This window comes from Kogia breviceps, chromosome 7 (assembly GCF_026419965.1).
Source record: "Kogia breviceps isolate mKogBre1 chromosome 7, mKogBre1 haplotype 1, whole genome shotgun sequence".
NCBI lineage: Eukaryota > Metazoa > Chordata > Mammalia > Artiodactyla > Physeteridae > Kogia > Kogia breviceps.
The window spans coordinates 111,631,082-111,657,744 of NC_081316.1; the positions used below are offsets into that span (position 1 = coordinate 111,631,082).

Below are 26,663 nucleotides of genomic sequence, written 5' to 3' on the forward strand. Positions count from 1 at the left end.
CAGGTGGGATCACAGCAAGCCCTGAAGCCGTGTGTTCACAGGCACACACAGACACACGCGCACAGCCAGCCATCTGGGACCTCCTTCCCAGGGGAGGGCGGCAGCCTGGTGAAGTGGAACGGGTAAGAGGTTTGGGAATCGGATCTGAGTCCAGATTGCAGCGTCACTATTACCGGGGGTGTCCTTGGGCCCCCACCATTACTGCCAGCCTCAGTTTATTTTAGAGATAACATAACATAGATGTGTGTATATGTGTGTGTTTCTTAGTATAGTGGCTAGTACTATACGAAGATAATTTTATATCATTATTAATCATTATTAATGATTTTATATCATTGTTAATCAGTAGTATTCTTCTTCTAGGTGTGTATGGTAGACTGAATCCCAGTGACAATTTCTTGTGTAACTTTTCCCTTTCGGGGCCTTGGCACTTCTAGGAAGACACCCATTGGGGGACAGCGTTGCTTTATTTCCTTAATGTTTGCCAACCTGGTAAGGGAGTGGGGCCCCTCCCTTGACTAGGTCTTCCTTGCTGGGAGCCCCTCACCAACTTGTTTGATGTCGTTCAGGTGAGAACACACTGGCTCTTGGATTCCTTTGTATTTGGGTAGGGAAGGAAAGAAGGGAGGCACGTATGTTTAATTCTAGACTATTAAATGTATTTTTCGTTCTCTGGGCATATATCCAGGGATTGTGAGTTCAGGAGTCGATGTGGGCTGGGGAGGTAGGGAGAAGCCACAGGATGTGTAGCAGACACACGCAGTGGAGCAGAACCAGAGCAAGCAGTGTTTAGAGACACTTTATTGACAGGAACAGGGAGTTTGCTGAAAAACACCACATACAGGCATTAGGTTGTTGAGAGCTTGAGTGGTCAGGAACAACATTTCTCAAGTTCAGAAAAAGATTGGCTGTGGAAAATCAAGAAAAAGCCACATGGAGGTGACAACGTGGTGACGAGATCCATGGCTGTATGAGTTTGCTGACTGTGTTTGGTGCCTCACAAACCTACAAGCACTCGTCCTTCAGTGCCTCCCTCCCTGTCACTGCCCGAAAAAGAGTAATACCAGCCTTGAGGCTTAGCTGGCCTATGATAGGGCTTGAGTCTGAGCTACAGCTCAGACTCGCTTCAAGTGTGCATCTACTGGGTCCTACTACAGCCTCAAGTAAGGGGAGGGGCACCAAACATGAGTCATCTGCCATGGTAGAGTTTTAGAGACTAGGAAAGGCTTGGATGATGATATTTTTAAAACCTAAGAGCGCAGGGCACACTCGGTCTAGACTGGTGCCTGACGCAGAGAGGGTGCTGAAGCGTAGAATGAATGGATGATCGGAGCAAAGGACGCACCAGGTACTACACAGATAACGTTTGCCGTGACTAGGAGGGTTCACGGGGTTGGGGGCTCTTCATTTACAAAAGGATGGGAGAGGAAGGTGTTCTTTGTTTTATTTTTCCATTTCCGCTTGGGGAGGGGAGCCAAGATATATCCTGCAATGGGTCTAGCTCCTTGCTGCTGCTTCCTGCCAAGATGCAGTTACACGGCCTTTCCTCTCTGATTTATGTCAGGTGGGTTCACAGATTCTGAGATGGGTGTATTTTCCTTTTTGATCCTGTAGTTTTGGGGGAAGAAAAGGAGCTACTGTCTCTTCTCTTAACCATTCATAGCTCTGTTCATATTTCCAGCATATTCCTGCTCTGAAACTTTCCTTTCCTACTAACATTTCCAGTTTGGCATCTAAGGAGAAACCAGAAACTCAAGAGAGTCAGAAATCTGGGTGTGTGGGAGTTTGGGGGTGTGACTCTAAAGGACAGTGCTTTTAGATGGACTGAAAATAAAGGCTGGCGTTGGGACAGGTGCTGACCGTCAAGGTATTTCCACGCAAGAGTTGGGGCTGCGAGGCAAGGCTGAGCCGATGGCAAAGGTCGGTAGGGCAAGGTGCTCACAGGGCCAGCAGAGCTGAGCAATGAAGGTCATGGCTCTTAAGCCCAAGGGGAGGGAAAACCAGACCCAGCCGAGCTGGCCTTGAGTGAACTGTATTATTAAGCATCAGTCAGGGGAAATATCCAGCACCAAGACAACAGGTGGGGTTCCTAGAGTGATGATAGCCCTTGAGAACGTTTCTAAGCCCTTTAATAAGAACAGCATGCCAGATAAAGCTTCCAGAGCAGTGCACATTTATCTGGGTCCTTTGTAGGAATATGCGGAGAAACAGGGAGTGAGTGAGGATTTTAAGTAGGCTGGTGATCACAGTACCTTGTGGATTTATAGTCATGATCAAGTCTCCCAGGAAGGAGTTTAATTGCAATTCAGGAGAAATAATGAGGTACAAACCAACGAGAAAGGGGAAACGAACAGGAGATTAAGACTCTGAAAGCACATTTTTAGCAGGGACCAAGAAGCAAAGTGGTAGAGGAGCAGTCGAGTGGGATTAGGGGTGAGTGAAGATGTCTAACATCTCAGGACAAGCAAGAGAGGCAAAGATTAGATGGAAGAAAAAATAATAATAATAATAAGGAAAGGAAGCAGCTATGGTCTCAGTGGAAAGAGAGCTGGGCTAGGGCTCAGAAGACCTGAATTCCAGCTCTCCGTTTACCAACTCTATGAACTTATGATTTGGTAAAGCTTCTTAGCCTCAGACAGCGTGTTTCAGGATTTGTTAACATATTAGCAATATCCACGTCACAGAGCTAGCTGTGGAGAAGAAATAAGATAATTTAAATGCTTGGTAAATCATATAGCTTAATAAAGAAAGCATTAAAGATGAGAAGAGTTGAGAAGGGAGGAGGAGGAAAAGACTAGAGAAGATTCCTTGTAAAGGATAAGAAAAAGAGGTACCATTCAGCTTCATTAAAAATCACTCAGGAAATATCTGAGTTGGGCTTTTAAAAAGGAAAAAAAAAGCAAACGTGCATTCTAGATGACAAGTTAGATGCGCGGTCTACTGAAGCAAGAGGGAAGTGGAGTGGTAGAAAGTAGTTTCTGCGGCCGGCTTGGCATCCGCCATCCACGTGACTGGGAAAGCCTCACAGTAATCCAGGCCTGTTTTCCTCACAGGAAAGTAAGGGAAATGTATATTCTGTCCCCTATTTCAGAGAGATTGTGTGGGAAATTACCAATGAGAAAGGCCTTGAATTTATTGAAAGTGTTTTCCTCGATAAAATCAGACTCTCGAATATGTGAACAAGGACTAATTCAAGTGCTTTCCCAGGGACGGCAGAGATGAACTGAGTTTGTCAGGTGAGGCCCCAAGCCAAGAGAGGGGGATCTTTCCCCATAGATGCCCCTGGAGCTGAGCGACATCTTGTTCACCGAACGCCAGTCACTTTCATCTTCTCACATCCCCAAAAGCATCCTTCCCCCTCATCGCAAGGTGCGGAAGGACGTCACACTTAACACCAGTTACTCCAAGTGAACCATGAGAAATTGACTAAAATGTTTCCGGTGTTCATCTGCTCTCCTAACATCTAGGGGGAAAATTTTTAAAAAACAAAAAAAAAAACCCTGGACATTATGAATTCACAGGTGAAATATGTGGAAGCCACCTAGCCTGTCCCTCCTCTGTCACGTCACTCATTTGCCATCATCTATCTCAGACTAGAAACATGTGTCTCGGTTAAATACCATTCCCGGATGCGTTCTTCCCCTTCTGGAAGACGTCTCAGATTCACAAACCTTTTCACTGAAGAAATTCTTCAAGTCTACCTCACATGCCTCTCTCTGCCTTTTTAGACAATTTCTAATTGCCTGAATCAGAGCTAACCTCAGCCAGGCAATCCACTGAGTTCTGTGCCATGGCCAAACTCAATTTCGAAGTCTTTTCAAGAACAAAATGATCCCATCTCAGGAAGTGTAAACTGGACAGCGCCTTAGGCTTCTATCTGCTCCAATTTATCCTTTGAAGTCTCTTATCAGTGGAGTCCTGTCTTGAGTCTCTTGAGTTGCCTCCTGTCTGAGTAATGATACTGACCCACAGAAATTCTGAGGAAGAGCTTGGAAATGGCAGTCCCAGTGCCACAGGGACACCATGCCGCCCAGCCATCTCCGGTGCTGTGCTCCCCTGGCAAGGCCCACATGCGTTGCCCCAGGAGGGTCACGAACGTGTCGTGTGACTTTCCAAGTCCCCTGCCCTCGGCTTCTTGAAGGACTGACGCCAACCCAGGCCTTTGAGACCTCTTGGGATCTAGCCCTGGAGCAACACAGTCCAGAGAACGTCTGAGTCCACGCTTAATGAACTTTCTATCGCTGGAGGGCCTAGAAAGGCATGCTGTGCTCTCATGCTCCAGCCAAGTGGGCCAGGAACTTAGAAAAACGGACTTCGAGGAATCCCACTTCATGACACTCTTTTGCTTTAACCCAGACTAAATCACTCCAGCTTCCTCCCGTTAAGCCCTCCGTTCACTTCACTTGCGGCAATGAAGAATGGGCGGGCTCGACTCCAGCACCGTGTTCGAAGCCCGCTGGAGCACAGGGGAGGGGTCCAGTTGGCATGGGAGCTGCTTGCTTGAGAGCAAGGGCAGGCTGAGGTTGAGTCGTGTAGAAATGTTGGCTCCTTGGTTCTGGCAAAGTCTGGTGGTGTGTGGAGGTATGATGGAGTTAGCAAGTCAGAGGTGACAGCTCAGAGGTGAGTGGATGTATGATGAATGAGCTGAAGGATGGACGCGTGAAGGGAAGTGATGTGGCCCCTGGGGCACCCTCCCGACGCTGTTGACATCACTGAACACGGGGTAGCCAGCGCTTCAGTGTTCAGGCCACCTACCAGGGATAAAAGAGCTCACTGAGAATTGCCAGCCCGGTCCAGCCCAGCCAAAGGCTCTCTGACCTCATCCACAAATTATTTTTTGTCACCGTGGGTAAGGAGTTCAAGTTGCCCCGACACTCAGGCCAAAGCAACTCACCTTCTCAAGGACTCGAACCTCGCACAGAGCTTTGTGACTACTCGGGCATCAACTTAAAGAAGTACCCTGAGGGTGGGGGCTCTGGGTAGGGTAGAAATCTAAGGGACCAAATCTAAAGTCATTTCGGTTTGTGGGTGTCCAGGTCACTTGTACCACCTGCCTCCTTATCCACCTGCCCCTCCCTCCCCCGTACATCACCTCCGGTTGCCGCCGTCTATTCCTCCACCGGTACTGCAGAGCTCTCTTTGTTCTCCGATGGGATAGCCAGGTAGTCAGAGCTGTTGGAGGAGAGACGGGGGAAGAAAATCAGTGCATTTGTACCCAGGGGTGCAAACACAGGAAAAGGGAAGGAGCAAGGGCCACAGGAGCAAGGATGTCTCTAGAACACCTCTGCATTTCCTTCTCACCATGTTACCCAAGAGAAAATGAGAATGGCCTTTCCAGCAGACTAGAATAATAAATACTTTTGTTTTTTCCTTCCACCGGCAACGTATGAGTCTTCTCATTTATCCACATTGTTCTCAGGACTTAGTACTGTTAGATTAAACCAGCTAAACTGATGGATGGGAAATTACATTTTATAGATCGTTTCATCTTCCTCTCCCTGATGACTGGTGAAGTTGAGCATCTTTTCATAAGTTTACAAGCCATTTGGGTTTGTACTTCTGCAATATGACTTCATTTGCTTTACCAGTTTTTCTTCTGAGACATCTGTCTTTTTCTTTGATGATTCCATGTCTTGAAAATATCTTTTCTCTTTCTTTTTAAATTTATTAATTTTATTTTTGGCTGTGTTGGGTCTTCGTTGCTGCGCGTGGGCTTTCTCTAGTTGCGGCGAGCAGGGGCTACTCTTCGTCGCAGTGCACGGGCTTCTCATTGTGGTGGCTTCTCTTGTTGGCGGAGCATGGGCACTAGGCGTGCGGGCTTCAGTAGTTGTGGCATGCGGGCTCAGTAGTTGTGGCACACGGGCTTAGTTGCTCCGCGGCAGGTGGGATCTTCCAGGACCAGGGCTCGAACCCGTGTCCCCTGCATTGGCAGTCGGATTCTTAACCACTGCGCCACCAGGGAAGTCCAGTGTCATAAAATCTTTACTCTGATAGCTGTATAAGAAATCTTTATATCTGACAGGAAAACTCCTACCAGCCACCTCCCCCAAACTTACCGTTCTTTGAAATAGGCAAACTATGGCCCATGAGCTAATAAAGGCTGTTACTTGTTTAAAGGGTTACACACAAACAAAACTAAAGAACAATAGGGGACAGAGACCCTCTGTAGCCTGAAAAGCCTAAAATATTTACTATCTGGCCATCCTCTGGCTTAGACTAGTTTTAGCCTTTGGGCTTCTGTGTGACTTTTAAGATCAGCTTATCAAGTTCCTTGAGCAATCCATTGGGTATTTTGATGGGAATTTTACTGAACTTGCAGATTAATTTGGAAGAGAATTGCCATGTTTGTAACAGTGAGGTTTTAGTCTTCATTTATTTAACTCAAATCTTTCAGTAAAATTTTGTAATTTTCTCCTTAAATATCTTACACATTTTTATCAGATTTATTCCCAGGTACTGGAGAGTATTTGTTGCTATTGTAATTGAATTTTTTTTAATGTTTTGAATATTGAGATGTTTCTCTAAATTTTTGTGGCTGGAATATAGGTGCCTTTAATTTATATTTATAAATATAAATATTTTGATTTGTATCAACAATCTTATGAAATGTTCTTACTAGTTCTAATAGTTTGTCTATAGATTCCCTTGGATTTTCTATATAGGTAATCATATTGGCTGTGAATGACAATTTAGTTTCTTTCTTTACAATTCTTACTCTTTTTTTTCTTTTTCTTTTTTTTTTTTTTTTTTTTTTGTATTTACTTAGTGCACCACCTAGGATCTCCAGTAGAGAATAGAAGCAGGTATCCTTGACATGTTTCTAATATTATAGGCAGTTCTTCTAAAGTTGCAACATAGATGATATTTGGTGTAATCAGTTTAAACATGGTTGGTGTTTAGGTTTAGATTTATATGTATTTATCTTGCTCAGGACATATTGTGCTACCTGAATCTGAAGAGTCATACCTTTCCTTAGCCACTGTATCTCTGAATATTGTCTCTCCTCCATTTTCTCTCTTCTATTCTAATCGATCTTCTCAATTTGTCTTCCTATTTCTTTGTGATATTCCATCTTTTTATATCTCTGTGCTTCATTCTGTGAAATTTCCTTATGTTTATCTTCTGGTTACCAGTATCTAATTTCTGGTGAACCAATCCATTGAGTTTTGAATTTTATTGACTGTATTTTTCATTTCCATGTTTTTCTTTATTCCTGTTCAAACCTGCCTGTCCTTTTTTCTTAATAACTTATTGTATTCTTATGTTTTGGTTCCTCCTCTTGTTTTAACTCTTTTTCTTTCTTTCTTTTTCTTTTTTTTTTTTTTGCGGTACGCGGGCCTCTCACTGCTGTGACCTCTCCCGTTGCGGAGCACAGGCTCCGGACGCGCAGGCTCAGCGGCCATGGCTCACGGGCCCAGCCGCTCCGCGGCACGTGGGATCCTCCCTGACCGGGGCACGAACCCGCGTCCCCCGCATCGGCAGGCGGACTCTCAACCGCTGCGCCACCGGGGAAGCCCCTGTTTTAACTCTTTTAAGCACATTTATTTTCTGTTTTCTATGAGGTCCTTCTTGTGTCTGAAGCTCCTGGGATTTAATCCTGCCATTTGTTCCTTCTCTTGCTCGCGCTGGATTGCTTCCTGCTGTGTCTTTCAGTTCTGGGTGGGGCTGCGGGATTAGACTCAGCAGCGCTCTATCTGGGGAGCGCTGCTCAGCCTCAGCCGAAAGCGGGTCCCTTCAGAATAGGTTTTCATTTGCATCTACATGGTTATCACTGTCTGGGGACTAATTTTCTTTTTATTGACTTTCTCAGCTTAGAGGTTCCTGGATCGTGTGGGTGGCATAAATTTAAATCCCAGACATTGTGAGTGCAGGCTTGTGGTTACCAGTTCTCAAGACTCTTTTATGTTTCTACTTGGAGTCAGGCCAAGTAGACATGTTTCCTAGGCTTTTCTCTGGGCTGGAGGACTGATGATTATTTGCAGATCTACCTTCTGCCCGAGCTGTAGCCCTCTGAGGAACTGGTTCTGCTGGTGACCTCAGTTCCAACTCTTTCTTGTGCAAGGCCAGCTGTGGGCACTTCCTGTCCAAGTATGGCCACTTCCTATGCTAAAGCACTGAAATCTGATCACCCAGGTCACCAGGAATGACAACCTCCCCAGCACATCCTTTCTTTCCTTCTATCTGGTCAGTTATAATTTTTTACTTTCCTGAGGTCATAGATATCATGAAAAATGATACTTTATCAAGCATTTCTAGGTGATAATAGCCTAGGGTTTTTAGCTTATCGCCTCCACTGTGTAAATCTGTGAGGGTTGTTTTCTATCTTTCCTCTCCCCAAATAACAAGCCAACATGGCCCCTTAGACTCTCAGACCCCATCATCTGTTACCTGTGCTCGAGTGACTAGGGCCTTGGTGAAAATGGCCAAGGTACAGTCTGGACGTTGGAGCAGAAGAACCCCTCTCTGGGTTTTCAATCACGGCCAAGCTCCAGGGGGAAGAACATGTCTGGAGCTCCTTAGCTAATAGACGGCAGAGCCCAGGCGGCCTGATGAGCTCTGTGGTTTACAGCAAACAGCTGAATGTGACGGGAACAGCAAGGACACCAGACAGGCTTCGGTTCAAATCCCAGACTCTCCTCTCATTATCTGTGTGGCCCCAGCAAGGGGCTCTATGAACTGCTTCAGCATCTATAAAATGGTCATAATAATGCTAATGTCATGGGATTGTGGTGGCAGCTGATGGGCTTTACATAGTGGTTAAGAGTGCAGGGCACAAGTTAGCAGGCACGAAGTCAAACCTTGCTTTGCCTCTTATAGTGGTCTTGGGCAAACTTTCCCAGGCTCAGCTTTCGCATCTGTAAAATGGGTATATTCATGCCGCCTACCTCAAACGTTGTTGTGAGGAAAGTGGAGGACCGTGTAAATTGCTCACCACCTCACCTATGAGAGCAAGCGCTCGGAAGGTGCGAGCTATCATTACTTTGGCATCTTTGGACTTACGCATTTTCTTGGGCTGCCTCTTCGGCCTTTGAGACCTTCCTGTAGCAATATATCATCTCGATGAGCAGCCACAGAGTGAGGAAGACCAGGAGGATGTACATCATGATTTCTGAGACCACAGAGGTGAAGTCCTCTCCGGCTGCAAGGGGGAGAGTGAGGCTCACAATATGCACGTCCAACAAACCCAGAGCTGTCACTGAGGTCTGAGATACACGAGGCCTGTTTTTAGGTATGTCTCAAATAAGCACTGGGTCTAAAGGAACGCGAGAGGGTACCAATGAGATTTAATATCCCCTGATTCTCCTGCCTGTCAGCTTTCTCACTGACTTTCTTCAGATGCTCTGCTGGGAGGGATGAGGGAGAATGATGAGTGGAGGAAGAAGTCACAGAGCACTGGAGGGAATCCTGGAGCTGTGTGACATACAGACAGTTGGGTCCCCGTTTTCCTACTTCCTGGTGTGTGAACAGTCATTTCCCTGATTTGAGATGCAGTTTCTTAATTTGTAAAGTGAGGATAATAATTCATACCATACATCACGTAATGTATTTAAGGATACCTTGCGAGATGTAAAAGTCTGCACAGAAGCGAGGCACATGTCTTAGTTCAGCCGACCCTGTCCTCTGAGCTTAGGGTGGTGGAGTGTGGTATCCCCAGGAAGAGGGCGTCGGAAAACATGGACAGGGCCACGTGGACAGTGCCGTCAGCCCACCCAGTGACCTGAGCATGTTTTCTGCAAGTCTGGATGAGAAGCAAGGACGTTCCCAGCTCATCTTCCCTCCCAGGTCTTCCCAAACCCAAAGAGAAATGAGGGTTGGAGAATTCCACATATTAACCAGGCTGTCCTCAGAGTTCTGCTTCCGGAACAGAGATCTGATCCTGCCCTTTCCCTACCGAAGACCTTCCGGTATTCCACAGCGCCCTCAGCACAGAGACCTGACTCTCTTAACAGGGCACAGGAGGCCACTCGCTATGCAGCCTTCCTCACCTCATTTCCATTCGGTTGGCCAGCAAAACCTCTCTATTCATACACGCTGTGGTCTTTTGGAATCTGTGGACGTTTCTTCTTTCTCTTCCCTCTTCCTAGATTGTATCTCACACCCCAGTGCTACCTCTGTCCCAACATCGCCTCCTGCTTTTCAATCTCCCAACCATTTTTCTAGACTCCACTGAAGTCACCTCCTCTGTGAAGCCTCCCTCAACTTCTCGTGCGGTTATTATTCACGTTCTCCTCCAGGCACTTTTCCATCCATCTATTATAACACTTCCCAGATTGTACTGTGATGTATTTATCTCTCTTCTCTACTGACTGTGTGCTTACTAAGAACATATTTATTTCTGAATTATCAGCCTGTTGCCTAATCCTAGAATACTTGAAGTATTCAGTAAGTATTTGGGGGATGAATGAATATAAATAAATATTGATCTTCCTTGTTTCCTAACCAACAAAAATGACAAATAAAACATGATAGGGAATTCCCTGGTGGTCCAGTGGTTAGGACTCGGCAATTCCACAGCCGTGGCCCAGATTCAATCCCAGGTTGGGGAACTAAGATCCCACAAGCCGTGTGGTGCGGCCAAAAAAAATTTTTTTTTTCATTTTACAAAAATAAATAAATGAAACATAATACATGGCAAATGTCCCGACATATATTCCTTCCTAGTGGCAAGGAAGGCTGCAGCCACATCTCCCTTTGCTAGCTCTCAGCAGCAAATTAAATTCATGGTTATTCATAGGGCATAAGTCAACCCCAGGGCCTTGCTCATTACAAGCACAATATAGGCACAGCCGTGACCTTCACCTCAGAGAAGCAGTCCAAGGGCTCCAGGATCACCCAGGTTTCCTAACTGGAGCTGGAGGTCACAGATGCAGCTTGAGGCACAGGAGAATGCCAGACACATCAAGTGTCTTTTCACGGGCTGACAACGGCCTGGTTTGCAATGTGCTCAAACTTGAAGCACCCTGTTTCTTTTTAAATGCAGTAGCCAGCAGTACTACCACAGGAAGCTGTCCTCAGTAGCTTTTTCTACCTCTAGGTGAAGAGAACTCAGATTTCTGTCTTAGAGCCAGGAGGTGAGAGCCTACACCAGGATCAGTCCAGCTTGAGCAAAGAGAAGCAGTGAGATTCTCTGGGAGCACAGGGATGGAGCAGACGTGGTGGAGCGTGCAGCAGTATGAGAGCAGTGAATATCTGGGGGTGGGGATGCAGGGGGCTGCCAAAGGGGTCAGGGGGGTGGGGGAAGAGAGAAAAAGAAAAAGTGGCAAGGAGTGGGCAGTGGTGGAGGGAAAAGATGCAGTGGAAACACAGCTAATAGAGGCAAAGATCTGGACCGCAGTCCTGCTTCTGGTGCTAATGTGCTTCATGTCTGGGCAAGCCCTCCTCTTCCAGAGCTCTGTCTCCCAGCCACAACATGAGGGTGTCAGAGCTGCACCCTCCCACCACCTGGGGAGTCATTTCAACTGATGTTCGCCAGATGGCACCCCGACCTGCTGCACTCACACCGCAGCAGTGGTATGGAGCCGTCTGCACTGAAGGAAAGCCCCCTGGGTGATTCCGATGCCAGCTCTTTGTTCAGACCCCTGGACTGAAAGAGAGCCAAGCTTCCTTCCAGCCCTAATATCCCGAGGGGCTCTGTGGCTCTGATGACAAACTTGTTTTCCCTCTATTCTTACCCAAGTCTGGCTCTGGTGCCCGGCAGGCAGGCGGACTGGCTGCGCTTTGCCCCCCTTTCCACTGGCTTCGCGAAGGTCTCTGGAGGCAAAAGCCTTTGAGAGCACAGGGTGGAGACGGAGGCAGCTTCCTTAGGGCCTGGCTGTCACCAGCCGACAGTGCCGAGGGTGAACGCCAGAGGGCGCCAGGCTCCCTTCCCCCGCGGGCACAGGTGTGTAAACAGAAGAGGATAATGGAACTTCTGAACTGAAAAATACCTTAGAGAGCTCCCAGCCCAACCCCTTGGATTCCCACAAGAGGAGACGGGCTCAAAGAGGGGAAGAGGCTCATCAGGTCTGAGCCAAGTGGCCTGAGAGTCCCTGTGCACCATCTGGATTGACCCACGTTCCGTTTTAGTCTTGCCTAGATCACGACCACTCACTCTGCTGTGCACTCTGGTTTGCTTCATGAATTTTATCACCATAACATGATAACAAAAATAAATACACTTGTGGCCTGGAAGTCGGGATTCCTGGCATCCTTTTCTGGGAAGAGCCTGGCTTTAATCTGACCTCTCCTTTCTTTCCTGCCCCACACCTTTTGCCTGTTCACTGACCTGCATCTTGGGGCAGCCAGAATGCTGAGAACGTGCTGGAAATAGATTGTCTAGGAATGGCTAAGTAAAATGGAGTCATCATTTAGCCTGGGTGAGAAAACACAAAGGGAGATGCATATATCACTCTTCTGCCACATGAAGGAACATTTGCAAGGGGCGAGGAGCCACAGTGCTCTGAACAATGAGTCCATTGAAAGCAGAACAAGAACAGTTCTAAGTTCACCCTCAAGATTCTGGAATCGATCGCAACAGAAACTTTTGAGTTAGGTTGATGAAAGAACTTCCCAGCCTAACTAGGAACCAGCTGTGGGAAATCAGGAAAGTTTAAAGATTGGAGAGCAAACCACGTTTCCCCCTCTCGTAGCTGAAAGTGAGGTTATGTAATGAGAGACGCCACGGATGGGGAGGGGGTTGCTTGTATGATTACTGTGGAGGGAGATGGAAGACAAAGACTGTCAGACTTTGGTTTACAGCAGTTGATCGCAAAGTGCTGTCCTCGACAGCAACAGTATCTCCTGACAATTTGTTAGTCATGCAAATTCTCGAGCTCCACCTACGGAATCAGAAAGCCTGGGTTTAAGAAGTCCTGCGGGGGAATCTGAGGCTGGCCGAAGTTTGAGCACCGCTGGTTTCGAGGTTTGTATGAGTCACAGACAAGAGGGTAAGTGACCTCTAGAGAACCTCAGGAGATTCCTCTGAGCCCACTGAGTCCGAGATTCAGCGCAGGCCAGAGTAGGTGTAACTGTCTTGGCAGTTTTAGGCTTCAGGGAGGCTGTCCTCTTTCTCTAAGGGTGAGAGTCCAGGGACCGGGTCAAGGTTACTGCACTATCATCTCCAAGCCTTTCTGCTTTGAGGAAAGACACAGAGAGGCAAGCTCTCGGGCAGCTTGCGGAAAGCTGGCCGCCCCAGGAAGACAAGCCAGTGGTGACATTTTTAGATATCACCACTCCAGATACATGGGGTTTTGCATTCTGCAAGGGGCTCATTTGTGTGGAAACCCGCTGTCCACCCTCCCCCGAGAGCAGGGCGCCCAAGGGAGCCTGTGCGCTAGCCTTACCCTCCTCGGTGACACGGAGGGGGATCAGCCGGGTGGTCTTCACGAAGGGGCGATGGGCCTCAAACTCAAACTCCCGGGACACGTTGCAGGTGTAGAGGCCGGAGTCGTTCAGGGTGACATTTAGCACCGTGATGGACACGTCCTGCAAGTCCTTGCTCCCGTTCCACTGCAGGCGGCCCTGGAAGGGGCTCTCCACCTCCTGGTGGCCGTTCCGATACTCATAGATCTGCAGGTAGGGAAGCAGAGGAAGTAGGAGAGAAGACAGGGTAGAGGTGGGGACAGGGCAGAGAAAAGGGCCAGAATGGTGCTCGGGCGTGGGGCAGGGACAGTGTTACCAGGAGCTCCCAAACGTGGGAGTGGGATGAGCATCTCAGAGGAGGGCAGGGAAGAGAGCAAAGGCGGGGAAAGACGGGCAAAGGCGCGCAGGTGTCAGGGCACACGGACACGGCGGGAAGAGGTGGGCAGGAAAAAGGGGCTGGAAAGAAAGAGGGCAGAGGGAGGTGAGTGAAGTGTACAGGAGATCAGGAGAGGGAAATGGAAAGAAAGCAAGGATTGGAAGGAGGCAGAGAGAACAAGAGAGAAAGGTGTGTCATGGGGGCAGCCGGGGAGAGATTAAGGCAGAGAGGCAGCTTCGTTTGTCATGAAGACGTCTGAGAGCTCTGGCCTCCAAAAGTGTCTCTCGGAGCTGGTCCCCTTGGAGGGGATGTGAGCAGTCGGGGCCAGGCCACAGGAAGGGGACCCAGGCTGCTGCGGTGGCCACACGAGCAGAGAGCTGCCAGCCGGTGCGCACACATCAGCTCTTCCACCCTGGGCGAAATTAGATCTGAAATCTGGTCTCTACATTTCTCTTCTCAAACACTTCCACCTTCTGACATACATTTTTTTTTGTTTGTTTCCTTCTACAGCTGTGCAGTCCATCTAGTTTCTGCATGCCACGTGTGGCTACTTACATTAAAATTTAACTTACTAGGAATGAAATAAAATGTAAAATTCAGTTTCTCAGTTGCACTAGCCACATTTCAAGTGTTCAGTGCCACCTGTGGCTGGTGGCTACTGAATTGGACAGCACGAATATGGAACATTTTCATTGTCACAGAAATTTCTATTAGTGTTGTTCTGTATTTTAACAGCTCAATTTTTTAAGTTTCTTTTTCTCCATCTGAGCCACCTTCTCCTCACTTTGGGCAGGCCTGGAAGCAGAGCAGGTGGCTGGCATATGACCAGACCTGAGGCTCGTGGGGACCTTTGCATCTGGTCAAGACGTCCAGGCTCCTGTAACCTACACACTAGCCTCGGCTGCGGTCATCCCTGAGCCAGGCACTAGGAAGCCTACTGTCCCAGGCCTGGCACCTGAGTGCAGCAAAGCCACATCAGAATGGCACATCCAGGGCTTCCCTGGTGGCGCGGTGGTTGGGAGCCCGCCTGCCGATGCAGGGGACGCGGGTTCGTGCCCCGGTCCGGGAAGATCCCACGTGCCGCGGAGCGGCTGGGCCCGTGAGCCATGGCCGCTGAGCCTGCGCGTCCGGAGCCTGTGCTCCGCAATGATGAGAGGCCACGACAGTGAGAGGCCCGCGTACCGCAAAAAAAAAAAAAAAAAGAATGGCACATCCAGCCTAGAGTGAGAAATGAGTCCAGCTTTAGGAGAGCTAGACAGAAGAGCAAGCAAAACTCAATTTCATCCTAATGTTGTGTCTCCATTAGGTCTTTGTGGGGAAAAACTTGCCCCCAGGAAGATGAGGCAGTGCAGTAAAAAGGGCTTTGTATCCGCTGTCAGACGACCTGGTTCAAATCTCAGCTGTCACACTAACTTAATTTCTTTGATCCTTAGTTGCCCCATTTGTTTCTGTGTGTGTATTCTCTATCAGACACTTATACAGCACTTCTTGTATTCCAGAGCTATTCTCAACACATTAAAAATTATAGCACGTGAGTCCTGGTAACAGCTCTGTGAGGTAGCTATGGCTTATATCCCCGTTTCGGAGACGAGGAAACTGAGGCACAGAGAGAGAGGTTAAGCAGTTTGTCCAAGGACACAGAGTTAAAGTAAGTTGTGGAGTCAAGAATCAATGCCAGGCGGCCTGGCTCCAAAGACAGTGACAATGTGAATAACGGCCACCCGCAAGTTGGGGGACGTCTATATCATGTATAACAACCATTCTGGCACCGGCACCGACCAATCAGAACTGACACTGGCCATAGCTGATCCCTTAGTTCCTACATCATGGGAGGTCTGGAGGTTCCTAGTGGGAAGGATGGCGATGAAGCCACTTGGGAGATTTGGCACAAGTAACCACTACAGGACTATTTAAATATTTTACCCACTGATGTGCGTGTACCAGTTGCACATCAGTCTTGGTCATGCCTGACATTCTTATTTCACTGAGATTGTGAGACTTAAACGACTTAACCTATGCTATCTCATTTAATGACCCTTGGAGTTATTTCAACGCTTCTATGAATTTAATCCATCCAGTAGGATGGTGCCGAGATTCGATGAAAACACCTGCACGGTGCCTAGTGGGGTGACTGGCACACAGCAGGCTCTAAACACTATTTATGCCTTTCTCCTCCTTACCCAGCTTGTAACCGGGAGCGCCCAGAGCTGGCCTGGAGCCCTCCCTTCCCCAGAGGCTGGGCTAAACTAAGGCTGTCAGTTAGCTGCAGAGGAGCTGTCGGTGCTTTGCAGAGAAAGAGCCAGTGTTTGTCAGATCGTCATTCCCCACACTGTCCAGAGCCAGGCTCACAATGGCAGAGGCCAGCGAGACAAAGGGCAGAGTCGGCAGTCAGACATACAAGGAAATCTTTACCGCCCTCGGGCCTGTAGAACCATTCCACCACCGTGGTGGCCTCCACGTCCTCCCTCTTCATGCAGGAGATGCAGCGCAGCTTCATGGGATTGCCCTGAACGGCCTCCGTCTCCGAGGGCACTTCCACACACACAGGGAAGCAGACGCCAGCTGGAGAGAGCACGGACGCCAGGGGAGGCACAGGAGGTGTTAGGGGAGAGGCGGTGGAGGACGAGGAGGGAGGGAGGAGAGACAGAGAAGGCCGAATCATGAGACAAACTGGAAAATAGCATCCAGGTACACCCTCTCACAACGGGCAGGGAGGAGCCAGCATTGACTGAAAGCCTCCCCGGAAGCAGCAGGGGTGCGGTACAGCTTGTACCTCAGCTCTGCCCTCAAGGACTTAGAGTCGAGGTGGGAAACAGGGCACCCAGGCGTCTATCCATCAACCACCCATGCACCCCTTCATTCCACCAACACCCACAGAAATCTACTCTATGCCAGGCTTGACGCTGAGATACAAAGATGAATAAAACACGCTTCACGCCCCAAAGACATTTATAGTCTAGCAGGGAACACATACTCCTATCGTTAAAGCAGACCATGGTGAGTGACATACTAGAGGAGAGGCAGTTATTCCTGGCTGGGCTGGGAAGAGAGGAAGAGAAGGATGGTGAGACTTAAGGCCAGAAAGGTAGAGCAGACCCGTGTCGTGAAGACCTCTGTATGCCCTTCACAAGAGGAGGGGGGTCGCATGTTTTAAAGCCTTAGAGACGTGTAATCATATCTGTGTTTTATGGAAAACGTAGGTAATTCTGATGCACGGTGGAGGACGGAGCAGCAAGGAGGAGAATGGTGAGCTGACCGCGGGGCTGGGGCAATGATGCTTCACCCAAGGGGGAGAGAGAGACACACCGTTAAAAACGAGGAAGGGGAAAAAGAGAAAATAATTTAAAAAATAAAAAACAAAAAAGTAAAATAAAAACAAAAGAAAAAACAAAAAAAAAATTGAGGAGGGGGGTCAAATTGGGGGCACCTTGGAGGCCACCCGCAGGCCTGGACTTATAGTTCCTGCCCTTGAGACGCTCATGGCCCATTAAAGAGGGTAAGTACATCAGACTGAAAATTCAGAATGAATCAAAAGTGGGACGCGGCTGCCAAGAGAGCAAGTGCAAACGTGGGCTGTGTTATCAGACGTACAGTGCAGCACAAAGGAGCAGCTCCCCTGTGTGGTTCAGAGCAAATCTGGACCACTGTGATCAGTTCAGGGTGTCACATTGTACAAAAGGAAGTTTTCAACGAGTGCATGTGCAGAGGAAAGCAAGATGGAGAAGGGTCTGGGGGCAAAGTCTGGTGAGAACAAAGGGGGGACCGGGGGTGCTTAGCTTGAACACCGACACACCTGTCGTCAAATAGTTGAAGGTTGGCCTCTAGAAGAGAAAATAGATTCTGTAACTCCAAAAGTCACAAGAAAGTAAAGCTAACTCAATTAAAAAAAATTTTTTTTTTCTGGTGCTGAAGCTGTTAACAAGTGCAAAAAATTATTTGGTAAGAGTTTGCATCTTATACGGAAGATTCAAAAGTGAGATGAATCACCAACAATTCTTGTATCAGAACTTCTAACCCCCTCTGAGGCTACCTTCTCGTTAGTAATAAAAACAGAACCCCTAAAAAATGAAATAATACACACTGTAATTTTAAAACTAGTCCACAGTGAATGGTCAGTCTGTTCCTCTACTGGCAGACAGTTCTTTCTAAAAGCAGAGAAAAGCTTTATTTAGAACTTAAAATGAGACTGAGTGACTAATTATGAGTCAAAAAATGAAATATTTGACTCAGAAAGCAACAAATTTAATTTTTAGACATAGAGTTTTAAAACTAGAGGCACGGGCTTCCCTGGTGGCGCAGTGGTTGAGAGTCCGCCTACCGATGCAGGGGACACGGGTTCGGGCCCCGGTCCGGGAAGATCCCACGTGCCGCAGGGCGGCTGGGCCCGTGAGCCGTGGCCGCTGCGCCTGCGCGTCCGGAGACGCTGGGCCCGTGAGCCGTGGCCGCTGCGCCTGCGCGTCCGGAGACGCTGGGCCCGTGAGCCGTGGCCGCTGCGCCTGCGCGTCCGGAGACGCTGGGCCCGTGAGCCGTGGCCGCTGCGCCTGCGCGTCCGGAGACGCTGGGCCCGTGAGCCGTGGCCGCTGCGCCTGCGCGTCCGGAGCCTGTGCTCCGCAACGGGAGAGGCCACGACAGTGAGAGGCCCGCGAACCGCAAAACAGAAAAACAACAAAAAAACTAGAGGCACTATGATAAAAAATAACATTATCAAGGTAAAATAAATTTTATCGGCTTTAAACTCTGAACAAGCGGGGGGTGGTTTTATCAGGCGGCCTGCAAGAGGCTCTCCCGCTTCTGCATACGGGTCATCGCTTTAATCGGGGGAGGGTCCATATCTAGAGCGAACTGATCAGAAACATTTTCAGAATATGAAGAGTTTGAAAGCGTGAGTATAGGCCTGGTTTTAAAAAAAAAAACATGGTCTGTGCAAAAGTTTGGTAGTGGATAGAGGTGTAGAGTGTGCATTGAGAGCCCCATATAGCAGGGAGCCTCGGGGCACATTCATATTTAATGAGACGTGGTAAAGATGAGTTAGTTCAATGATGATGACTTCAGAGAAGAATAGGAAAATGTACCAAGGAATGTACAGTTACACTTACAGAGGCAGAAGAAAGACGGTATTGGGCAACTGAAGGCTTGGGTTTGATAGTTGGTTTTTTTTTTTTTTTTTTTTTTTTGGCCGTGCTGCGCAGCTTGCAGGATCTTAGTTCCCCAAACAGAGATAGAACCCAGGTCCCTACAGTGAAAGCGCAGAGTCCTAACTACTGGACCGCCAGAGAAGTCCCAGTTTGATAGACTGTTTAACCTCTCTGAGACTCAGTTTATTCATCAACAAAATGCTGAAAATAATATCTATCTAATAGATTTGTCATGCAAATTCTATGGGATGATTACTATGAATGTGCTTTGTACATTCGTTAATGTTATTTTCCTTCATTTATTTGTTCACTCATTCAACATATATCGAGCGCTTATTGTGTGCCAGGCACTGCTCTCGGCACTGAGAACACAACAGGGGACAAAACAGAAACCATCCCTGCTCTCATGGAGCCCACATTCCAGTGGAAGGAGAGAGAAAATAAGCAACATTAAACTGCAATAAGTGCAATGATAAGAAAAAATAAAACAGAATAGAGGAGTTAGAGCGTGCATAGGATCGTCCGAGACTCACTGAGAAGGGGACATCAAGCAGGTGTTGAAGGAAAGAAAGGAGGGAGCAAGCTGTATGAATATCTGTGTGAAGGTGTGCAGAGGAGATAGCAACTCGAGAGCCCTAGGGTGGGAGTGTGTCGGCAAAAGCAAACAGCACAATAAAGTACAGGGCACAAAGTGAGAGCAGAAGGAGATGAGGCAGGAGAAATAAGCCAGAGCCAGATCATGGCTGCTCTTGCAGACCACAATTAGATCTTTGGCTTTTGCTTTGAGTGACATGGGAGCATTGGAGGCTTCTGAGTGGAAGAATGACATGATTTGTACAAAATTACCTGATCTGACTGCTCTGTTGAGAATAAACTGAAGAGGTGAGGAAGGATAAGGGTGGAAGCAAAGAGAACAGTTAAGAGGCCGGTGCAGTGATCAGACTGAGAGGTGGTTCAGTGACTTTGCTTGGATGAAGGTCACAGCAGAGCTGCTGGGGCTTGAAAGTGTATAGTTTGCTGGACTAACATCCTTGAATAGGTGAGAGGTGATAGCCTCTAGTGAACAAGCAGATGAGTTGGTCTTAAATATAAACACGGTTAGTTCATTTAGAGTTAAAGGAGGGAAGGCAGCATACATGCAATCAGGATGGTGAGTAGGGCACTGCAGCCTCTCTTTGTCTGAGTTGCCCCTGAGTAATCCAAGGTATCATCAGACAGCAAGCCCCACTGATCGCCTTCTCCTAGCCAAAGTCCAGTCTGAAGTCCTAAGAAAGAACTCAGCTCATGAGGTCAATTTAATTCATGAGGTCCTGGATAGAGCATTGCAAAATGGCCACAGAATCCTCTCATCCTTGTTTGCCTTCCCTTTGCAATATGACTTGCTGCTCCTTCCACCAAAAGGTAAAGTATATTTCTCCACCCTGTAAGTCTCCAGTACACTATTGCCTCTCTTTCCAAGAAATCCTCTAGATATCCAAGAAAAGATTGTACCTATGGTAGACATTCAACCCACATTGCTGACTGTAAATAATAAACTCCTGGAATAATCTTGGCCAAATCATTTGACCCATGGTCTGCTCTTCAATGTCTATAGTAATAATGAGGAAACCAGAAAAGGAAGAATATATTAATTATGATTATATTTAACTAAGGAATAGCATCAATCTATTATCAGGTGGATAGTAATGTGTATGTAACCAACTCCTCTAATAACCCCAAATCTTTTTCTTCTTTGGTTATTGCTATATTGCTCCTCTTGACTTTGCTCTACAATGCTAAGAAAATAAAGGCTTTGATTAGAATGTAAACACTTTCCAAAGGGGGTAATAAATGATGTTATTTGTAGATATTAACACCGTGAAATGACTTGGTCTATCAGATTAGCCAGTCACTTAGCAGAGCCTTGAAAGAATGGGATGTAAAATGGGTTACTGGGGGAAGACAGGAAAACATTCCCCAACACAACCGACACCTGGGAGAGTAGACCTGGAGAGGAAAAACAGAGAAGACACTAGGAGGTAAAGAATGAGTAAGGCCCTAGGAAAGGCAATGGCATGGGAGAGGAGTGGAAGGGTGGCTCCAAAGAGGGATGAGAGGACAGACGCCCAGCTAGCAATCCTGTATAGCAGCAAGTATGTCCATAAGAGGAGCTAGAACAAGCCCTGGAAGACTGAAATCAAGAGGTAAGAGTTCTCTAGCAAGTCCTTTCCCCTCCCCTGCACTCATTTTCTCATCTCTAAATTGGAAATAATACTGCTTTCCCTGACTACCACCAGAGGATTGCTATGGGGACCAAAAGAAGTAATAGATTGAAAATTGCTTTGTAAACTGTAAAGCACAAGGCAAGTGTAGGTTCTATTATTATTATTATTATTATTATATACTTTATTGAAGGAAATAAGGGAATTTTGTTCAATTCATGCAGAAAATAAAAGAATGGAAAAAATTCCATTCATATTGGGAAGGGTGAACACATCTAAGTTAAGTGCTTTCCAATGCTGGAATTACATGCAAATAAAAAGATAATGCATTGGTGAAGCGAGGCCCTCTCTCTTACATTTACTGGCAAGGTTTCCTGAACTCTCTCTCTTTCCCTTCTGCAGGATAGGTGTAATATGCACATTTCTTCCAAAGGTTTATTGTGGGGGAATTGAGGGGTGGGGAGGAGGATGGGCTCTCTGCCTATTTTAGCAATATTCTGTAAATATTGCCCTACCATTCAATTGTGCAGCTAAAAAGGACGTTAGATATCATCTGCCCCAACTTCCAAACTTATGTATTTCCAAATATACGTATATGAGGAACAAAATACTCTAAGATTATTACATAGCAAGCTACTGGCAGAGCTAAGACTCCAATCCAGGCTTTGTAAGTCCTAGTCAAAAGGTCCTTGGCCTATAGAGTGCTCTCCCCCTCCACTAGAATTCAGGCAAATATGCTAAAGACTTAAATTAGGGTTTGGTAAGAAAGGCTCTGTAGAATCTCACCCCAACCTTCTCTACAACTTCATCGCTCATTGCTTCATTCATGCTCTTTCTTATACAGCCGAAGTAACCTCTCCTAAGCCCCCTAGTCTTAGCCTCCCCTGAGGAAATCACAGCCTTGAGTCTTCAAGGCAGGTGAGATCATTCGCAACCTATTATGTCTGCTTCTTCAGGCCTGGTCTACTGTACTGGGGATGGGTGGCAGTGAGTCTGCCCTTGGGACTGGCATTCCTCTCCCTCTTTGTCCTTCCCAGGCATTTTGTTCAACAGGAAGCTTGGCTCTGCTTCTGGTCACATGCAAAATCCAGATAATGCTGGCAGCCAGAGTTAGTCCTGGAGGCTTAACAGAGTGATACTAAGGTAAGGAGGCTGTTCCCATCAGCATATCTGCCACTGCACCAGCAGAATGAGTTCCATGCCAACCATAGAGCATAATCCTGTACCTAGTTTCAGTAAGGCAGGTGGCCATGCTCACATCTAATTATACTGGTTATTGATTTTTAACATGGAGGAATGTAGCTAAGATCATGTAAAGCAATTATCAACTGGAGAGCACCGATATTTGACCTGAGGATCTAAGTTGCCAAGACTGAAATGCCCATAACTACACAACAACCACACACACACACACACACACACACACACACACACACACCTACATCCTCATCAGTCCATGCAGATGCCCATACTAACATGCTCTGACATACACTAGCATACACATTCAGACCCTGAGGCATACATCAACACAGTAAAGCATTCTCTCAATCACACATTCAGACTTTATCATGTAGGCTCATTAACTCCCACTACACACAGGCAGACACCCCGCTCCAAGCCCATCTCTAACACCACTCTGCTCAGCCTTACTGTTGCAAGTATAGGACTCCCTTATTTGGAGGGAGAAGGTCACCTCACTCCTTCACAGCAGACAAACAAGAACCTATTTATCTTTAAAGGCAAAAAACCTCAGCCCCCCCCAAACACCAGAGCACCTGAATTCCACATGTTCATGAAAAAGAAGAAAGATGTAATCCCCACGTGCCTATTTATCTAATATATAGCTGCAAATGGCTGAAGCCTGTTTTACTTATTGAAATTAAACAGATGGATCAACAACTAGTTTCACTCTCAAAATGCACGCATCCAGATTTTTTTAATATATAAAAATTAATTCAAAGACCTCATTGAGAAATGAAATGTAACTGTAACCGAGATTTTTAAATAATGAATGTGACTGCATGCTCTTTCAGCTACGGGAAAGGGAAAAAAATACTTTGGCATTAACAGGAAACGGGAGGAAGGGTGGAAAAACCACCAAGGGAGGTTCAGGAATAAAGCAGCACGGGCGTGGGGAGGCCTTTTTCCAATCTCAAAATCCCAGCTCTCATGGAACCCCTCTGGATCCCGTGTCTGGCAGACATGCACAGAGGGAAGTCAGCCAGGGCTCCTTGTTTTCACCAACGACATCAATAAGTGTTATTACTGTCAGCATTATTACTGTCATCTGCATCTCGCATGGCAGGGTGCTGGTACTTACCCCACAAAATGAGCAGGAGGGGAGCCAGGGGAAACAATCTGTTGAAGCCAGGCATCTTTTTCAGCGGGTGGCTTCCGGGGCTAAACAGAGAGATTCCCTGGGTCAACAACTTCTCCCTCTCAGTACTTTCGAGGAAACCCTCTGGGACGAACTGCTCCAAGGGGGAGACTTTCTGACTGAAATAAGGGCCAAGTGCCGTTGACTGGAGAGGCTCTGCGGCTTCCTGAGCCGGGCGGGGGTTTCAGCTCCAAGCCACCCTAGCGGACTGCCCCAATTCGAGGGAGTGGATCGGCAGCTTGGCGAGCCCTCCCCGGAGCCCGTTGCTGGGATCCGGATCAGCACCACGGACAGAGCCTTCCCCGCCCACCCGGAACTTCCAATTCCAGTCGCTCAGCTGCTTCCCTTGTTTGCGCCTCGGGGAAAGCTCAGCTCTGAAGTGGGCGGCAGGCAGGCTCTAGGCGGCTGCGCTGCCGGAGGGGCCCCTGTTGATCCACCTCTCACCTCCCTACCAAGAGTTACGCTCCGACCAGGATCCACCCAGACCCGGGAGCGCAGTCTTCGTCCGCCCTGATCGGCTTCTCCAGCTGGGCCTGCCCTCACACCCGAAACCACCGGGGCTGCCGTCTGAGCTACAGAACTCGTTCCACTTCAGTCCAGTCCGCACCCGCCGAGCCTCCCCGGGGAGGTCCGGAGGGGGGCCAGGAAGGAGGCGGAGGCTTCTGTGTGGCCTGCGATCGAGAGGTGGGGTGGGTGGGCCCCGTCCCCGAGCTCTCCTGCAGATCGTGCAGGGGCCCGGACCCTGGGTGGCGCGTGACCAGCGGCCCTTCTCCAGGCGCCCCGACCGTGTGTGCTCCGTCAGCCTTGACATGCGCAGGCGGCTCTCCACCGCCACCGCCACCACTTACCCCCCCCTCCTCACCCAGTGCAATACTCCCCACCCCCAAACAGGCGTGCCCCTCTCAGGGCCGAGCGCGGCTGCCGAGCGCAGGGGCGGAGCTCGGAGCGGCGCAAAGACCTCAGCCCCCGCGATTTCTCTGCTCGCCGGCTGACTCCAGGTCTCCCTTAAGCATCTCCACACCTCTCCCCAGTACCGGCACGCCTCCTCTCACCAATTTACTCCCCCCCACCACCCCGAGCAACCCCACTCTGGCTCCTGCACAGACATGCGAGCTTCCAGCTCCGGGAAGAGGAGGGCCAAATCTCTTTCAATGATGTCATCTGCAAGGTACATGCTACATGGCTCCTGGCTTCTCTCCCCCGACCCCATCCCCTCCTGGTATATCCTTTGTCTAGCCTTGATTAATTGGTACCGGGCACCCTGAACGCAGCAAAATAATCCCTGCTTCGAAGTGGGGTAAGAGGGAGGCGCACCTGTTCCCGTGTTCACCTCCTCACTGGCTGAGGAGGTGATCCAAACGTCTGTGCAACAGTGGTGTTGCGGGGGGAGCACCTCCCTCTCGCTCTACTCACTTTGTCGTTGTTGTTGTTAAGTTTAAAAGCAGATAGACTTCCCTCTTGCGTCTCTATCTGCTTTTAAACTTAACAACAACAACAAAGTGAGTGAGAACATATGTGTATGTATAACTGATTCACTTTGTTGTAAAGCGGAAACTAACACACCACTGTAAAGCAATTATACTCCAATAAAGATGTTAAAAAAATAAAAAATAGAACAGAAAAAAAAAAGCAGATAGAATGTGGTTTGGCTTCTTCCAACTATTAGCCTCACCCTAGTCCTAGCAGCTGTCTCACTGCTCCTTCCCATCCCTGGAAGGGAAACCTGAACGTTTAAGTTTAGTTATAAACTCAAATTGACATAATAGATTAGGAATGCCTGGAACCGAGTGAAAGATTAATACAAGAACCTCTCCCCCCTTCTCATTCCCTACTGCTCCCTTTCCAAAAGGGGAAGCTTGACACTGATATTCCAAAACAGACCGGCAAAGTAACAGCTGACTGTAAGTGAACCATATGCAGGAAATTCTCCCTCCTAACATATCACAGAGCAACAGAATGTCCTTCTTCCTGGGCAGGAAGCCACCAGGCCATACTCTATGTTGCTTTGAAGAGCAGCCCTTGAATCACAGTGTGTTAGACCGGGATGAGAAGTTAAAGTCGACTTAATTCAACTTCCTTTCCAATTCTTGAATCCCCCGAGGACATTCCTGATGAACAGGCTTGACCTTTGTCAGGAATGAGAGCTCACTACTTCACAAGTCAGTCCCTTCTAATGTTTAAGGAAGTTCTTCTTTATATTCAGTTGAATTCTGTACACTCTTCCTTCCTCCTCGAACTCCATCAAGTGGTGGGCAAAATGTTTTCCTGAAGAGAGAGCTATGCTTCCCCACATCCCACCCCAGACTTTTTTGTTTGGGGCTAAGCTTCGTAAGTTTCTTCCAGTGTATTTTCTGGTAGTTTCCAACCCTTAACTACCCTGGTCACTGTCTCAGGAGGATTTTTAGTTTGTCAGCATGATACATCCAGAAGAGGAATTAATGTTTTCTGTTGGGTCTGACAGCATAAATCCAGGAGAATTATGGACACAGTTGCTTTAGAGGGTGCGTCTGTTCAGTTACATTTACAGCCATATCTCACTCATAATGAGCTATGGTCAGTTAAAATCCCTAAGTATTTTTCACTCAACTTGCAGAGCTATCTTGTACTTACACAGGGAATCTTAGTGGGGAAAAAAAAAAAACACCTCTGTGCTTATTGCTGTTAAAAGTTATTAGTTTCGGGCTTCCCAGGTGGTGCAGTGGTTAAGAATGCATCTGCCAATGCAGGAGACACGGGTTCTAGCCCTGGTCCGGGAAGATTCCACATGCTACGGAGCAACTAAGCCCGTGCACCACAACTACTGCGCCTGAGTGCCTAGAGCCCGTGCTCCACAACAAGAGAAGCCACTGCAATGAGAAGCCCGTGCACAGCAACGAAGACCCAACGCAGCCAAAAATAAATAAATAAGTTAATTAATTAATTTTTAAAAATGTATTAGTTTCAACCAATCATCCCATGCTATTAATAATTGTATTGAATCCAGATTTAATCATCTGACATTTCCTTTAGCTTTGTTTCATCTTTAGGCTTGATAATCACTTGATCCAAACACAGATTTTTTTTTCATATATAGATTTTTTTTTAATGGATAGGAAAAAAAAAGAGTTATTTGGCACGAGTTTAGAGACCTTATTCTAGTTTGACTAATTAGACTTCTTTGATATTATTGCTCAATCACAAATAAATACCCAAACATATCTCCCTATTTTCCATATTTTTTTAAACATCTTTAT

The 26,663-nt window shown here is 47.5% G+C and overlaps 1 protein-coding gene across 3 annotated transcripts; it reads right to left on the reverse strand.

Moving 5' to 3' along the window:
• Positions 1 to 783: 783 nt before the first annotated feature.
• Positions 784 to 24,562, reverse strand: SCN3B (sodium voltage-gated channel beta subunit 3). Of its 3 annotated transcripts, none has more exons than XM_059068143.2 (7): positions 23,875 to 24,562; positions 23,374 to 23,453; positions 16,116 to 16,279; positions 13,323 to 13,548; positions 9,001 to 9,139; positions 5,093 to 5,172; positions 784 to 4,751 (listed from the first exon to the last, which is right to left on the reverse strand). In XM_059068143.2, exons 2-6 carry the CDS (start codon positions 23,426 to 23,428, stop codon positions 5,109 to 5,111), a joined length of 648 nt encoding a protein of 215 aa, XP_058924126.1. In that variant the 5' UTR covers positions 23,429 to 23,453; positions 23,875 to 24,562; the 3' UTR covers positions 784 to 4,751; positions 5,093 to 5,108. The 3 variants fall into 3 exon arrangements, with proteins under 3 accessions (XP_058924126.1, XP_066895282.1, XP_058924127.1); XM_067039181.1 differs by having other exon boundaries at positions 24,216 to 24,462; XM_059068144.2 differs by having other exon boundaries at positions 23,883 to 24,209.
• Positions 24,563 to 26,663: the final 2,101 nt, after the last annotated feature.